Source organism: Excalfactoria chinensis, chromosome 1, assembly GCF_039878825.1.
Source record: "Excalfactoria chinensis isolate bCotChi1 chromosome 1, bCotChi1.hap2, whole genome shotgun sequence".
NCBI classification, from domain to species: domain Eukaryota; kingdom Metazoa; phylum Chordata; class Aves; order Galliformes; family Phasianidae; genus Excalfactoria; species Excalfactoria chinensis.
In genome coordinates, this window is record NC_092825.1 from 57,841,846 (window position 1) to 57,857,549 (window position 15,704).

Consider the following 15,704-nt stretch of genomic DNA (forward strand, 5'->3'; position numbering starts at 1 on the left):
CTCTGCTTATTAACACGTGGCTCTGATCCTTCCCTGTATCAAGAAGTTGCAGCGGGACCGTTCCCCTCTCTGCGGATGCTCTCGCTGCACACACAGCCTGGGACGTGTGTTGGGCATGGCGGCAACTGGCTCTTCTCACAGCCACCAGGCTCCAGTGCTGGCACTGCTTGGGTGCTGTGATTCCCGCTAAGAGAAGGGCAGCTGTAGTTCTTACTTTTGGCAGTCCCCGCACTCGATCAGCCCGTTGGTCTCCTTGATGGCCGGCTCGTACACAAAGACGGGGTACTCTGTGTCACAGGGCTGCAGCGTGTCGTGCTTCTTGTGCCTGTGGGCTGCGTGGGGAGGAGGGAGAAGAGAATAGACACGGTCAGAGGACCACAAAGGAGAGGTTTGCATTGAGGTATGAGGTGCAGCCTGCACCTCAAGTACGAGCGAGGCCCCTCTTTGTAAGAAGGGCACTGAGGGCCTTCAGTGTGACCTGAGGAGGGCATGAGGGCTGCGAGGGGTCAGGAGCACAGGGCTTATGGGGAGTGGCTGAGGGAGCCGGGATTGCTCAGTCTGGAGAAGAGGAGGCTCAGGGGAGACCTTATTGCTCTCTAAAATGACCCGAAAGGAGGTTGTGGTGAGGTGGGGGGGGTTGGCTCCTTTTCCCAGTTAACAATGATAGGACAAGAGGGAATGGCCTCAGGTAGTGCCAGGGAAGGCTCAGGCTGGATACTGGGAAGCAGTGGGCATGGCGGGGATGGGCTGATGGTTGGACCGGATGATCTTAGGGTTCTTTTGTAACCCTAAGTCTGCAGCAACGCCTGTTCCCCTGTGACCATGGCCTACCCAGTGCTTGGGCCGAGGAGCAGCGGCGGAGCACTGCAGCCATCCCGGCTCCCACTAGGTGGTGCGGGAAAACCAGCATACACCGACTGGTCCTGCGCAGAGCAGGGCGAGAGGGGCCTGGCAGCCTGCTGCCCTCACTGAGGCCCGGGGCGTGCAGCATTGTACGCAAGGCTCCGAGCAGGGGTCCGAGCATCCCAGTCTTTGGTGTCCATGTTTGTGGGCCCCATGAGCCGCCTCACTCAATCAGGCCAGCCTAGCAATTGTTTTCTACAGCCAGCAGTGGGAAAGCCAGCTCTTGCCTCTATGGCACACAGGGGGATGTCTCTGATGAAAGTGTGAGGCTTTGTTGCAGGGGAGGAGAGGCTGTGGCTCAGCCAACAACAAGCATAGGAGATGGTTCCCGCACCAGCTCGAGCTGGGCACAGAGTACTCACATCACGTCCCCAAACCCAGAACCTCTTGACCAGCTCATCCCTTGTAGCTGTTGCACAGAGGGTTTATAGGAGGAAGCTGCAGCCTCTCCTCTATTAGCCTCCCCAGGTGAATGCAACAAAGATTTCAATGCCTCCCTGCAACACAGAGCCCCCACAGCTGCACCTCGTGCTTTTCCCCTGACCTCTCTAAAAATGCCTCACCTCCTGTCCGAACTGTGGGTATCAAATCTGGGTTCCTTATTTGTTTGCAGATCCAGAAGCAGACAGGACTGGAATTCAGTATCAGTGTTCAGCACTCCTGATAATATCTCCACTCATGCTTTGCTGACAAAAGCCACTAGCACTTTCCAGCTCAGAGCAGCTACAGAGCAGGTGACCATAAACTAGCTAGTGAAATCCCTGATGGACTAAAGGAGAGGCAAGAATGGAGCAAGAACTGTTTCCTTTAGACTTAATTTGCCATACTAGTGGCTTGGAAAAGATCTAATTCCATAACCTGTGGCCAGACTCTCACAGGCACACACCTCTTTGGGAACATATGTGCCTGGACCCCACAACTGTGACAGCTTCCCTGGTCAGCCTGTTCCATGCCCACTGTCCTCTGGTGAAGAACCTGTCCCTTAGCCCCAAGCTGCTCCTCACACACCTTGCCCTCCAGACCCCTCACCATCTTCACAGTTCTCCTTTGGGTACTCTTGTAGTTTTATGCCCTTCTTATGTTGTGGCACCCAAACCTGCACGCAGAGCTCAAGGTGAGGCTGCATACACAGAGCAGAGGGAGACAGCCTCTTCCCTTGCCCAGGTGCAGGGCTGGCCCTGATGCACCCCAGGATACAGTTGTCCCTTTGGGCTGCCAGGGCTCACTGCTGACTCATGTTCAACTTGCCATCAATCAGAACCCCCAGATCCCTTTCAGCAGGGCTGCTCTCCTACTTCTCATCCCCCACTCTGTACATATATCCAGGGGTTGATTCCAGTACTTGCTCTCATTAAACTTCATGCAGTTGTTAATTTCCCAGCCCTTTAATTCGTCAGGATCTCTCTGCAAGTCCTCGCTGTCCTCGAGGGAGTCAACAGCTCCTCCCTATTTAGAGCTGTCTGCAAACTTACTTAGTATACCTTCAAGTCCTGCACCCCTGTAATTTATGGAAACATTAAAGAAGACTGGCCTGACCCCTCAGCCCCACAGGTGTTGCACAACTGCCTGCAAGAATTTATCATGCTGCTCATGTCGTGGTCCTGACAAAACAGAGATTTTATCCAGGTCCTCATTTTTCCCCACATCCCCAGCAAAGCAATTCATTCTCCATTAGCTTCAGCTTGTCGGCGCAGTGTCATTAAAGTGGATGGAGTTAAAGCAACACAGAAACAGTGGTGTGAAGGATGGAGCACAGGTAGGGGGTGAATCAGACCCAGGCTTGCAAAATACAGGATGGAAGTAGTGATGCATAATCAGGGTTGTTGTGCTGGACTTTGTGGGTTTGGAGAACAGGGCCTTACTGGGAAAGGCAGCTAAAGGTGTCCAACCCACACTCAGAACACACCTGGAGCCTCAGCCAGCACAGCATTGCTTATGAGCTGGATCTGCACGTGTCTACCCCAGCTCTACTGCGGCTCCGACACCAGACTAGAGGTAAGTGATGGAGAGCACTGCAGGACTGGCCCTTGCAAGAGCAATTCAGCCCTGGCAGCTGTGCACAACCTTTCATGGGCATCTACTTGCTCTGGGTTGACCTCATCACATGCACTAAGATGTACCGTAAAGCTGTGTTAAATAGGCGCACAGCTCTTGCACAGGCCATCATAAATCAGCCTCTTGGCACAGGCTAAATGAAAACAAGCCACTTTACAATCTCTGACTTCTGAACCAAGACAAGACCTGAGACAGAGATTATGCTTAAGCTTACTGCCACTTAATTTGCCTGGAAGCAACGCAGCCGCAGCAGTGTTCTGAATCTCAGAGGGCCCAGCAGCATGTGCAGCATCAGCAGCGCACTGGGGCAGCACACTGGGACTGAGCCTCTGCATGCACACACTGAACATCAAAACATTATCAGCAGCTCTGAGAGTCCGGTGGTCAGGGCTTAGGAAACAGTTGGAGGAGCTGATAACAAATTGCAAACTTTATAGCAAAGCGTGAGTTAATTCCCGCCTGTCATTGCTGCCATCTGCACTTCCAGAAAGACTTTGTCAGACAGTTGGCAACCAATCCTTCTGAATAGCAAAGGCTGCCCTGCTCCTTGCTGCGAATTGTACAGCCCAGATTGCGAGCCCTTTGCCACCAGCATACATCACGAATATCTGCACCCATGACAGTGGATTTACTCTGGTACGAATGAAACAAAATCTGCTGCTTAGATACAAATACAAAACACAGGACTGAATTGATGAGCTTGTAAAATATCCTCCGAGTACAGAGTCAGAAAGGAACTTTTCTGAGCTCCAGGATTCTAGCAGTATCTCTGGTTTAATTAAGGGCCTTCAGATCTGCGGTGATGTCCATAAAAGCAGAAGCTCTTACAGACACAGAGGGGAGGGAGATGCTGAGAGCAATCTATGGAAGCAAACATGTCTTCTCACCATCTCTGGGAAGCAGATTTGCACAAGGAGTGCAGTCTGAATCAATGGCGCCCATACTCCAGCAGCAAGCCTTGCCCTCCCAGAAAGCACCAGCATTTGGGAAGCAGAAATGGGATCAGTGCACACTGAGCGGGGGCGAGCATTAGATCCCCTAACATTAACTCCTCGGTACGTATCCCTCAATTCACATGTATTCAGTTTGTTTCCCACAACGTCTCCTTCTCTCCATAGGCTTTGCATTCACCAGCTTTGGCAGGCAGTCAAAAAAATGTTAACATCCCTAGCAGAAAACTTCAGCCTGTTCCTAACAACATGTGCAACCCATTCCTTCCAGCTCCAGTGGTTTCCTTTCACCCTGCCACTCCCTCCCCCTGTGCACGGACCCTCAGTTTTTCATCAGCCACGCTCCCCTCCTCTTCCTCTTCTTCACGCAGGAGGCACATTCCAACTGTCTCTATTTCTCTGTCTCACACATACGTCTTGCTGGGCAGAGCGCAAACAGGCAAATATGAGCTAGGTATGGAAGCAGCGGGATACAAACACAGCCACAGTCTGGACTCTGTCTGGAGGGATTTCTAGCTTTCCTGCAGGAGTGGATTTACGAGCTAGAGCGTATACTTATCAGTTAAACAGCTTGAAAGTAATTCTGCATTACCCTGGGGCTGGGCTGGTATTCATCAGAAGGAGCTAAACCATGGGGTGTGGAAAAGGAGACTTGAATGGCCTCTTAATATCTGAAGGCTGTGGGACCCGCAGAAACTGTCCTGCAAGAAGGCACGGGACAGCTCTGATTTTGGTGTAACACCTGATAAGACAGGGGCTGCCGGGAGCCAGAGTGAGGAACAAACCACGTCACAGCAGCTAAGGTCCCATCTGTTCTACCGTCACTGATGGTAGATGAATGAAATGAAGGTTTCATTTGTGCCTGCAGTCGCAGAGGAGGCTGGCATGGCCCTTCCCAGCTCATCCAGCTAAACCAGCAGTGCAGGGAAACAGGCAGGCACTGCCACGACAACGTGACATCCTTCTGCAAATTCCCTGTTGTCCAAAAAGGGCAAAATTGTCATTCCTAGCCTGGGACTTCTAGCTAGATCCTCCTCTTTTTTGCTACTCGCTGGTTCTACTTACAGTGATGGAAGACAGCCTTGGCTGGAAGAGTGGCACACACGTAAACAATGAAGATGGAGCCATGAGACAGGTTCACATGATGGCAGCACAGTGGAGATGAATTTGCACACAGCAGGCATGGAGATGATACGGGAGAGTTGAAGGAAGCACAAAATGAAAGAGCGATGAGTAGTGCAGCAGTAAGAACCCTCCCCCTTGCCCATCACACATCCTCAAACAAAAATTAAACAAAATTGCAGCCATTTACCATTCATAATGTCACTATCGGAAATCTTGTACTTGCTCATCTGACTTTTTCTCACTGATTTCTGCAGGGGGACACTCCATGCAAGTTAAACAGCATCCATCAGTGCCTCACAAAGGAAAGCTGTAACTTCTACTGCTGTGTCTGGAGATCCCCTTTGGAGGAAGTAAGTGGGACTGACAGCACCCAGAGGTCCTCTGGGCTGGTTCTCTGACTAGAAGAACACTTTGCTCCCTGAAAGTGAGTGTTGTTTCCTTGTTAAGACCAGGAAACGCCCACAGTTAGAAGGGAAGGTTCCTCTGTCATCACCCATAGCACCACTAGTGCTGATAGTTTGTAAGGAAGCAGTGATGGCATCTACATTGCTGTGTATAGCACATCTTGCCTGTCCCTTAGGGCTGCCTTGGGGCCACTGACAACCCCTGCCTGCAGGGATGGGACCACAGAGGCTTTCAGAACACTCTGAGGGGGCAGCACAGTAGCTACAGGGCAGGTCACTAGCTTTCATCCTCAACCTCTAACCCACACCCTTCTGCTTCTTCTTCTGCACATAGCTGCTATGTGGTGCCAGTGGGAAAGCAAAGACCCTCAACACGTTGTTTGATCCATTCAGTGTGACTCAACAGAGAATCCCACCGCATGGCTGAATCAAAGGATGCAAAGAAGCTGTTCTTGGTTGAATCTTAGAGGCTATCCAGCTAATTCCACAGAGCCTGCTGATGCAGCATCACTGTGTCCCATCCTGTGAGCCACCACCATGAAAGACAGGAAACCCTTCTAACTGGAGGACTTTTTGGCTGATACACATGCATGTGGGGTGGGCTGCTTGGAAAGAAAAACCTTCCCTGCTCCTTGAATAACACTGAGGAAAGAAAGCCGTGACCTGCACAGACTTCTTGAAAGTTCTGGAGCTTGGGCAGGCTGAGGTGGGGGTGGGAGGGCAACAAGGTGGTGCTGGGACTTAGAAGCTGACTTCCAGTGTCTGCAGAGGGAGATGTGATGGGATGGCGTGTTCTTCCAGGAGGCTTGACTTCTCCATACAGCTTCTGCTGCCACCGGCATTGGTGACACTCACTTGCTATGGGGTGGCTGGACTGCCGCATACTCACCGTCTGCCACGTTGTCGGAGTGCCAGAAGCTACTCATGTTAAACTCCAACAGGAAGCTGTCGAAAGAGCAAGAACAGGGGATGCTTTCTCAGCAGCCTGGAAGGATGCAAAGTGTCAGCGAGATGGCCCTGCGGCCCAGCGAGTATCACCTCTAACAAGTGTACTGCGGGTTTCCTGGCAGTGCAGGTCTGAATCTGTAATTGGTTTGTTAGGTTTATTTGTTTATTTATTTTTGGTGTATAGATCTGCACTGTGGGATCTCACTGATGAAGGGCTGAAGGTGGCAGCCCCAAGAGTGGCACAAGTGGCTTGTGGGGATCCAGCACTGTGGTGACACTGACTTTAGCCACAAGCCACGTTGAACTGTGCTGTGCCAACAGGGTCAAAGCCCAGCACCTGGATCTTTCACAGTCATTGTTTCAGCCTGGGCCCAGAAAGCTGAGCAGTTCTGGTCCTAATCTGAGCTTGATCCTGATTTGAGCTTTAATTTTTATTCCTTTTGTGGTGTGAAGTACTCCTGATCCAGAGCTTGACGCAAGGCCCTCTCTTCTCCCTCACCTGCCACTCAGATTGGAGCTTCCTGCCTTCCTTCTGGCCTCCCTCACCCTGCGGGGGAATCACTTATCATAGGAGAATGAGACAGGGAGGAGGATTTAGCATCAAGGACCTGCAGGGCCTCCAGAGATCCGAGTCCTATTTCTGACTCTGCTGCTTTGTACTGAGTGACTTCAGGTAAATCCCAGACCTGCTCAGGGCCTCTGCCTCTGTGAAATGGGAATAGTAATAGCTTTCTGCCTCCCGGGAGCAATGCACCAGGCTGAATGTCACAAAAAGGCTGACAGCAATGTCCTATGCGGAGCCTCCGCTCACAGTCCTCTCAGCTCTCACCCCGGCTAGTCTGAGCCTCCCAAATACTCATATCTTTTTATACTCACATGAGGAAATCACTTATCAGCCATTTCAGTGCAGCTAGAAAGGCATAAATTGGCTGGAGAACAAAGAAGAAATGAGACACACCATGAGTATCTGGTCAGAGAGTGCACAGTTGTTACGTGGGACCCCATGTTTCACACCAACTCCCTCCACTGCTCAGAGCTCCTGAAGGTTGGCAATTTGAGGTCTGGGCATCACTGGAAAACACTGAAATACATCAGAAGCAGCAGCTGCCTTGCTGCTAATAATATCTTCTCACCCCTCCCAGTCAGGGTCAGGGAGTTTATCACAAATGTGTGAAGGACTTTGAAGATGTAATTGCTTGATGATTTCTCTCCAGTATGGATGACCTTGAGAGCTCAGAGCAGGAAAGAAATACAGATAAATGGGGCACCACCAGTCTAGGAAGCTTTTATATTCCAATTGCAAGTGGTGTTTCTGGGACAAGCTACAGCATTGTCTAGGAGTTGGTATTATCTGCTATCGATTGATTAAGTTTAACTGTGATTTCGTGCAGCCTTTCCTCAACATGGCATGACTTCTATCATCTTCCATCTGTTCTGCTACAAACTGGAAATCCAGCATCATCCCAGGGCCAATTACTCTGCAGGAGATCCTGCTGGTTCTTCACTTCAGGGTAAGTAACTGTGTTTATGCTTCATCTCTCCCTCTCCAACTCACACTCATGTCCTGGAACCCCAAACATGCAGCAGTCATAGGACACAAGAGAATGTTTAATTACTGCTAATTGGTTTATCTTCAAGCCAGCAAGTAGTAAAATGAGAGGAGATTTGACTGACTCTTTTCCTTTGAGCAAAGTGTATATATAAATGGACCTTTCCTTCTTCCTTCCTGAGGATATTAGTAAGGGGACAAAGAGAGAGATGAAATTTGGAGGTTCATTCTTTTGGTCTCTTCTCAATTCACTTATTTTTGGCATCTGATATGATTCAGTTCTTGATCAAGCAAATATTTTCTCTATAATCACAATATTTTATCTAGGCAGCTTCAGTGCAACCATTAAAAAGGAATATTTTGTTGAAAATTATTTTACTAGGAACAAAAACTGGCAACGTCGTGCCATTAGATGTACTTCCAATGCACCACACTTTCAAGAGTCAAATCGTAATAATAATAAATACATCTCTGTTTAGGGTTGCTTTAACTGGTTTGAATTGGACTGAGTATTGATTAATGACTTAGTTCTGCCTGGTCAAGGCTGCTAGAAAGGTAGAGAGGGATTACATTATCCGTTGTATCAGACTAAAGAGAGGTTGCATTTGGGTGCTGGCAAAACACCAGCACCCAGGCGCAACCTCTGATAGTTCATTCTCTGGGCTTGTCAGCTCTTCTCAGCAGCTTTGACCCTTCTTTCTCTTACTCCCAGCCCACTTACGCTTCCCTGAAAGGCTGACAACTTTGTCTCAGATGCTCTGTACACTGTCAGGGCAACTCTCCCTTTGGGACTGCTGAGTGAAAGCATGTCCCATGAAAGCATTTCTGCTAATTTCAGCTGCAAGCTGGTGTTGCAGATTCCAATTGTCAGTGGGATCCTACATGCCAATAAAGAGTCAAATTAGAAACCACTGTCAGTGGCCATTACCACCTCAGAAACCGGTCTCAGATGGGTCTGGACATAACCAGTGCTTGGAAGAAAATGGCTCTTAAACTCCTCTGGGGAATGTGCTATACACTGCATGCACTACAACACTTTGTTGGAGATGCCCGAGAGAAAAGCCTCCACAGACAATCCCTGTGTGCAATGAGATACGTACACTGAGCAGCGGCCGGGCACCACTGTGGTGGTGGTAGGGCACCTTGCACATTGCTTGGTAATCATACATTGTCACCCTGCAATTAAAACAAAACAGGAAGACAGTCAAAAGCAAGCAACACAACTGACTGTGGGCCAGTCATGCCAGCCTACACTGCTTTGTCCTACCTGGGCCCCATTCTACAAAAAAAAGCTTCTGTGCGGAAGAATTAAAGCAGCGGCCTGCTTAAAGATATCTTTGCTGTTAGGCCTGTGCTGGACTTTGAAAAGGGAGAAATACAGGCCTCAGATTAATGTAACAGGGTCAGTATGGGAGGCAATGTATCCCTAATTACAGGTGACGAGTAAAGCAGAATCTAAAGCTGGGGAATTATTATTGTATCTTCCATAAGTTCCCCTAGTTCCTGCTTTTGTGTTGCTGAATATCTGAATTCTCTTTTGAAATGTGCTGGGAGAATGGAGAGAGGTGACCAGAGAGATTTTGTAAGCGATTTTATAAGAGAAGGAATGTTCTCTGACAAGTGCAATGCCACCTCTGGAACCTCTCAGGTAGCCTCTCATGGAAAGGCCTTCCATGTGGCAGGAGGAAATGCTTTCACTTCAAATGCCAGGAGGCAATTTCCATAGTACTGTGCCCTGAAAAAGGCAAGGGAGCAGCTGTTCTCTGGCAGCTCTAAGACTGGAGTTGGACATCTCGGTGAGTCAAGTCGCTGGAGGAACAGAGAAGAGGAGACACACGCTGTGGGGTGATGATGGCTGAGTCTGTCAGGGGAGGATGTGGGCAGCTAAGTTTCTCTGGTAGCAAAGCAAGAGCCACAGATGCCTGTTCAGGCATCCTGTACTGCTCAGTAGGACTGCTTGCAGACCCTGACGTGCTCTGCCCCACACACCAGCTGAGCAAGGATAAGCATGAAGCAGGGACCCCTGCTTACCGCCTGAACATGCCCATGTTCAGTAGCTGGGTCATTACTGAGCCATCCACTGCACCAAGAAATTTTCCAGTCTGCAACCACAAGAAAGGACAAAACAGAAACAAAAACAAAAACATGGCATAAGCTATTGAGAGTAAAATTTCCATGTCTGGACTAATGTCAATTTCTTTCCTGCTCCAGCTAACCTAGACTGTCTGGAGGGTTAGGGTTAGGGTTAGGGTTAGGGTTAGGGTTAGGGTTAGGGTTAGGGTTAGGGTTAGGGTTAGGGTTAGGGTTAGTGCACTACATACCACACATGCTCTGTGAGGAGGCAGCACTTAGCTTTGTCCTTCAGCTGACTAGCAGGACTTCTACCACCAGCCTGGTCAATAGCCCCCACGTCCCACTGTCATGTGTGGATTAAATGTGGACTTTGAGGTCTTCGGGTCCCATTTATGTTTTGATGTCAGTGACCTCAAATATCTCAGCCCCAGACCTGAGCACCACTGCTGTAGAGACCTCAAACAAACAACAGTTTTGGCTTTCTTGATTACTAAATCATGAGAAATCCATTCAAAAAGTGCTCAGAATCTGCCAGGTCCACCACTTTGTTTGCAAGCAAGAAAATAAAACACTCATAACAATAATAATGAAGAAATGAGCTGTTCTCTGTCTCTTCTTGACTCGTGGAGTTTGACATAACAAGTAGCTCCCAACTACGATGGGGCCATCCATGCAGTTTAGGGGGACATCTTACTTTTCCTCTTGCTTTCCCTTTGATAGATCCCTAGTTATTTAGAAAGCACTAGCAGATGACAGGGGAGTTAATTTTGTTTGAGTGGGGCATTTCCAAAAACAAACAAACAAATCTAGAATAGATTTACCTAAGATCATATGATGATCATCTGCATGGTTCGTGCATCTTCCCAACAAGCTTTCAAAGATGTTTCACCATACAAATGGGTGTGGAACATCAACTCCCCTTTGAGCACTTGGATTTTAATTGTCCCAGATGTCACTGAAAGTGTCCGAGCATGAAAGAGCTTTTCTCACTCTTTGCTGTGACAAGGGCAGAGGGCCACTGCAGGACCACAGATGGGGCTCTCCCAAAAGTCCCTCTGCCATGTTTGCCCTTATTCCCAGCTGTGGGCAGGTTTTCACATGTCCTGGCAATTTCAGAGGTTCACAGCACAAAAAGTAACCTCTGATATCTATTTTCTGTGGTCTGGCTATAGATAAGCTCCAGGCAGAGGTTACAGAAGCCCAAAGGATCTCCACAGGGCATGGTGTGGGATGGGACAGGGGAGGCTGCAGCGCACCAACTGAGCATCATTCAGTTAGCAAGGCTGCGAAGCACAGACTACTGATTTAATGCTGCTGCTGTCTTGAATTCTCTTTGGTGTTTAAGAGTGTGGACACTCATGGTTCTGCTGGGAAACAAGCGTGGTAACTGGAACAAGATAAAGAAGTCATCTGGGAAGAAAAAGTTGTGGTGAACCCTCAAGGTTAGAGGAGAAGATGACATTCACTGTGCCAGGTATGTCACTGTCCTGACAGAAAAGAGGTTGGTTTTTCCCTGCAGTGTGCCCTCTTTATAATCTCTCTGTCTGTCTGTATCATCCCCCGGTGCTACCATGGTGCAGATTCACTTTGCTTTGTGAGTCCCAGCAGTCCTCATTTTGGCTTCTTTGAAATTACTGTGTATTGCCTGCTGGATTCACAATCTCACTTTTTTCTTTTGCCAGCCTATTATAAGTGCGGTAACCAAGGTGAGACCTGATGGAAAATTATGGGACACATACATATTTTCATTACCAAAATCCTGTTTTATTCCTCTTTTTTTTCTTTTCTGTCCCAGCTGCTTTGAGATGAATGACTCTACCTCATGCTCCACTTTTAAGCTACAACTTCTTGAACAGCCTCTTATGAGATACTCTGCTACAGGCTTTTTGAAAACCTGAAATACAGTCTGCCATTCATTCTCTCCTATCTACTGTTTTGCCAACACTTAGAAAGAACTAGAGCTGCTAAGACAGATTTACTTCCATTACAGATGTATCGTTTGTCCCAGTCACATCCACAGGAGAAAAGCAAACAAAAGGATGATGTGACCGGTTCCTTCCTTAACATCACAAACTCCTGCCCTACCCTAGGGTGCGTTGTCCCCTCACCACACAGCTGAGTGTCACCACAACCTGGTCATCTCTGTAACACGGATGGGCTTCACTGGTATTTGGTGAACACACTATGCACCCTCCCCTTCTTCTCTTGTGTACTCTTACCTCTGGAGGTCTTTTGGAAACGAGGATAAAGCCATTATTATCAATGAGGAAGCAATTCAGAAGCTGTGGAGATGAAAGAGAAGTGACATCAGAGACAGTGCTGTGCTGGCTTCTGCAGAGTGAAGCGTGTGGGCTCAGCTCCAACACTGCCATGCCTTGCCCCATTCTGCAGCTAACACAGGCTTCAGAGCACTGACTTCACTCTGCTTCCCCTTTTTGAGGTATTCAGATTGCAAAAAAGATGCCGTCATGCTATGGCTGTATGTAGGACTAACACAGTTTTAACATGCTTAAAGAGATGATACATCCTGTAGGCACTGACAGGATATTTGCAGGGTATCCCTCTGCTTCTGTTTTCTATCTCCAGAATTCATATTTTTATACCCACTCATTAAATCACCCTCTTCTTACCTCTGAGTACCTGTGCTGCTTTTATCACTTTTTATTTTGCAAAGCAGGAAATGGAGGCACGGAGCTCAGATGAAAATCTGCATGTCTGATGGAAAAAACATGGTCCTAGATGAACACGGGAGGATAACTGTGGTGATTCCACTCTCCAGGGCACAATATCTTGTCCTCAATAAGCCTCACATGCAGAGTAGTGGCATAAATGCAAAGAGAACGTCCAGCACATGTTGTTCTGCTAACCTCTCTCTCTGGCAGGCTGGATGGGCTGTCTGGAGACCACATGTCCCTGGTGGGCTCCGCTGGAATAGAATCATAGCATGGCCTAGCCTGGAATGGACCTTAAAGATCATCTAGTTCCAACCCATTGCCGTGAGCAGGGCTGACAGCTCTCTGCTGATGTCACTAATAAGAGAATATCTAAGCTAGGGGAACATCTATCTAAGCTGTCCTACCCTTAGCTGTGCAACCTCTTGTGAGATGGCAGGCAGCACCTGATTTCTGAAGAGACAGTGAGCTCCATGGCCGTCAGCAGTTCCCATTACAGATACAGAGAAGAAATGCAGGCAACTTACGTCGTCCTGACAGCTGAGTGGACAGGCACCATCGAAGGCACTGCACTGGAAAGGAAAAGCAGGAATTACAACACGGCACGACCTCATCTTCCAGCCTCCCCCTTTGGACTGCTAGGCACAAGATCTCCAGCATCCCATAAAACTCTGCAGGTCAGCTGGCATTTAGAACAAGACAAGGAGCACCCTCAGTCCAGTCCATGGCCACATGCAGTTCCTGTGCTGCGCCTCCCCACTGGGCAATGTCGCTGCTCCAGCACACTCAGCAGAACCCTGTGCCCAGAGCAGAGCCAGGGCTGCTAAGGGAAAGGGGCAGCAGCCAGCTCTGCTGTGCTAGCAGAGGCTGCTGTGTGCTGGCAAGGAAACAGCACGCATTTCAGCATCTGCTGGGAAATACATGGCGTGGTATTTTAGATCAGGATTATTCTCAGGCGGGGATTTTTGTTGTTGTTGTTGTTGCTGTTGGTTTCTTTATTCCCAGGACAGCTAATGATAAAATAGGATGTGAATGGTGGTTGTGTAGCCCCGGGCACCATCCATTTGTTTCATTTAGGATTTCTGTGTACTGGATTTGACATGTGTTTCACAACACTGAACTGGGGGGAGGGGGGACAGACGGACGCGAGGGGTTAAGTGACGAATAGCAAAGCCCTTCAGGTGCTTATTGATTCTGTAATTGTTTGGAGTTGGTGGTGGCTGCCTGTGTCTGTCTCTTTGTGTTATTTTTCAGCACCATTCACGCCAGCAGCTGAGAAAGGGAAGCTGACACGGCATTGCCATTTCTGTACATGGGGTCCCCTTCCTGCCAGAGGTCTTTCAGGGCCAGGGGAGGATGCTGACGCGTTGCAGCCCGCCTGCTCCTCCCCCCTCCCCCACTGCCCTTTCTCTCTGCAAAGACCTTATTATGCAGAAGCCCCAGCCTCTTTCTGGATGATTCTCAATACCAAGAAGCAAATTTCAAAGTACCACCAAGCCATTACTCTAAGGTAGGATTCGTTTCTCATCCTGAGTTTAGCAGAACAAACTCACTATTTCCAGGTTTCCATCCCTCTGCTCGGTTTCGAGGGAGGGTCGGTGATGGTCACACTGTCTGCAGTACAGTTCCAGGTGGGGAAGATGGCTTCACCCACAGATGCAAGCACAGCCTCACCACTGCCTTTACTCAGCACAGCAGAGAAATGCAGCCATAAGGAGCCAGCATGACCACCTGGGGGTCCCACATGTGGGGCACACAGGCTGGGGCTGTCTCCCTTGACTGCAGGCCCCAGGAAGTCATGATCCTCAGACCCCCTGCAGACCATGACATCCATGCATTGGCACCCATTGTACTCAGTGGTGCCACCCAGTGCCTACTTACATCGGTGTCATTGGGCTGGGGGCAGCCGGTGCAGAGCATCCAGGGCAGCAGGAGAGAGGAAACAGAGCTGTTAGTGCTGTCCCTGCCAGACTTCGTCCACAGGAAGCCTGGCAGGGTTTTTCCTACAAGCAGTGTGTACAGGTGCTTGGCACACAACCCTCCTTTCAGCTTCTATCATAAGCACCCCTACTTTCAATCAACACCTGAAATGGGCTTGCGCCCTCGTTTGCATTTGAGCCACCAGGGTATGGCCCACAAGAGATGGGATGCCACTGCCTTCTGCTGCCCAGCCCCTTGAGTACCTTCCCAGCCTCATGTTTCCACAGCCCTCACCTTCTGGCTCTTCCCTGCTGACCACCAAGATCCATGTCTGCTGCTCACTGCTCCAGCCCCAGGTCTGTCCCCCATCAAAAGGCAGAACCCATCGGGAAAGCCCCCCAGTGCTCATAGGATGGTGTTTCCCCACTCCTGCCCCTCAGAAGAGGACAGCTTCAGTAATTCCTCATGGCGCAGCAGGGGTTCAGAATTAGCACAACAGTGAAAGTTTATCCCTGAAGCAAATCATTTGTATTTTGGCAAGCTCGTAGCATTTTGTTACCATCATCAAGATGATAAAAGAGGGCAGAAGATTGTTTTTTTTCCCCCCCACGTTCCTGAAATTTCAGATTTCCATGAGGTTTCTGAAAGGCAGGATGAGCAGAGACATAGTTTTACAATTAGATGTCGTGTGCAGCAGAGCTAATGCTGGGCTGAGATGCTGACACCATCACCATAGTGTTTGTGGAGCAGACCCGGCGCTCAGGCGGCATTAGTGCTGTCAGAGGATTAGGGAAACGTGTGACTTCCAACTAATCTACTTCCAAAATCTTTTAATATGAATCTCACTGCAGCCTTTATGAAAATGCCACCACTGTGCATGACGCATTGCAGACCTGCCCCAGCTGACCAAGAGCACTGCGTTGCCTGCACGCTCAGTGGTGCTCCTACCTGCTGCATGGCCATCCAGAACTTGCGTTGCAGTAACTCCAGCTTGATTTGCACGCCCACCGCTACGGGAATAAGGGAGGAGGAAAAGAGGAACATGTGAGAGAGAGAGAAAGACAAAGTTAGGAGAGGAGGGATAAACAGACTGCAGTTGAGAGTC

General features: G+C 49.1%; 1 protein-coding gene and 1 pseudogene across 1 annotated transcript in view; one reads left to right on the forward strand and one right to left on the reverse strand.

The window, feature by feature from the left end:
* Positions 1-210: 210 nt before the first annotated feature.
* Positions 211-15,704, reverse strand: part of CACNA2D4 (calcium voltage-gated channel auxiliary subunit alpha2delta 4) — a 108,240-nt gene continuing 92,746 nt past the window's right edge. The window contains exons 27-35 of the mRNA XM_072328084.1: positions 15,548-15,609; positions 14,561-14,575; positions 13,207-13,251; positions 12,227-12,289; positions 9,966-10,036; positions 9,035-9,110; positions 7,262-7,314; positions 6,327-6,382; positions 211-332 (exon numbers count right to left, since the gene is read on the reverse strand). Coding sequence (XP_072184185.1) covers positions 211-332; positions 6,327-6,382; positions 7,262-7,314; positions 9,035-9,110; positions 9,966-10,036; positions 12,227-12,289; positions 13,207-13,251; positions 14,561-14,575; positions 15,548-15,609 — 563 coding nt within the window. The remainder of the gene's footprint in view (positions 333-6,326; positions 6,383-7,261; positions 7,315-9,034; positions 9,111-9,965; positions 10,037-12,226; positions 12,290-13,206; positions 13,252-14,560; positions 14,576-15,547; positions 15,610-15,704) is intronic.
* LOC140260076 (uncharacterized) lies at positions 3,601-4,583 on the forward strand (annotated as a pseudogene).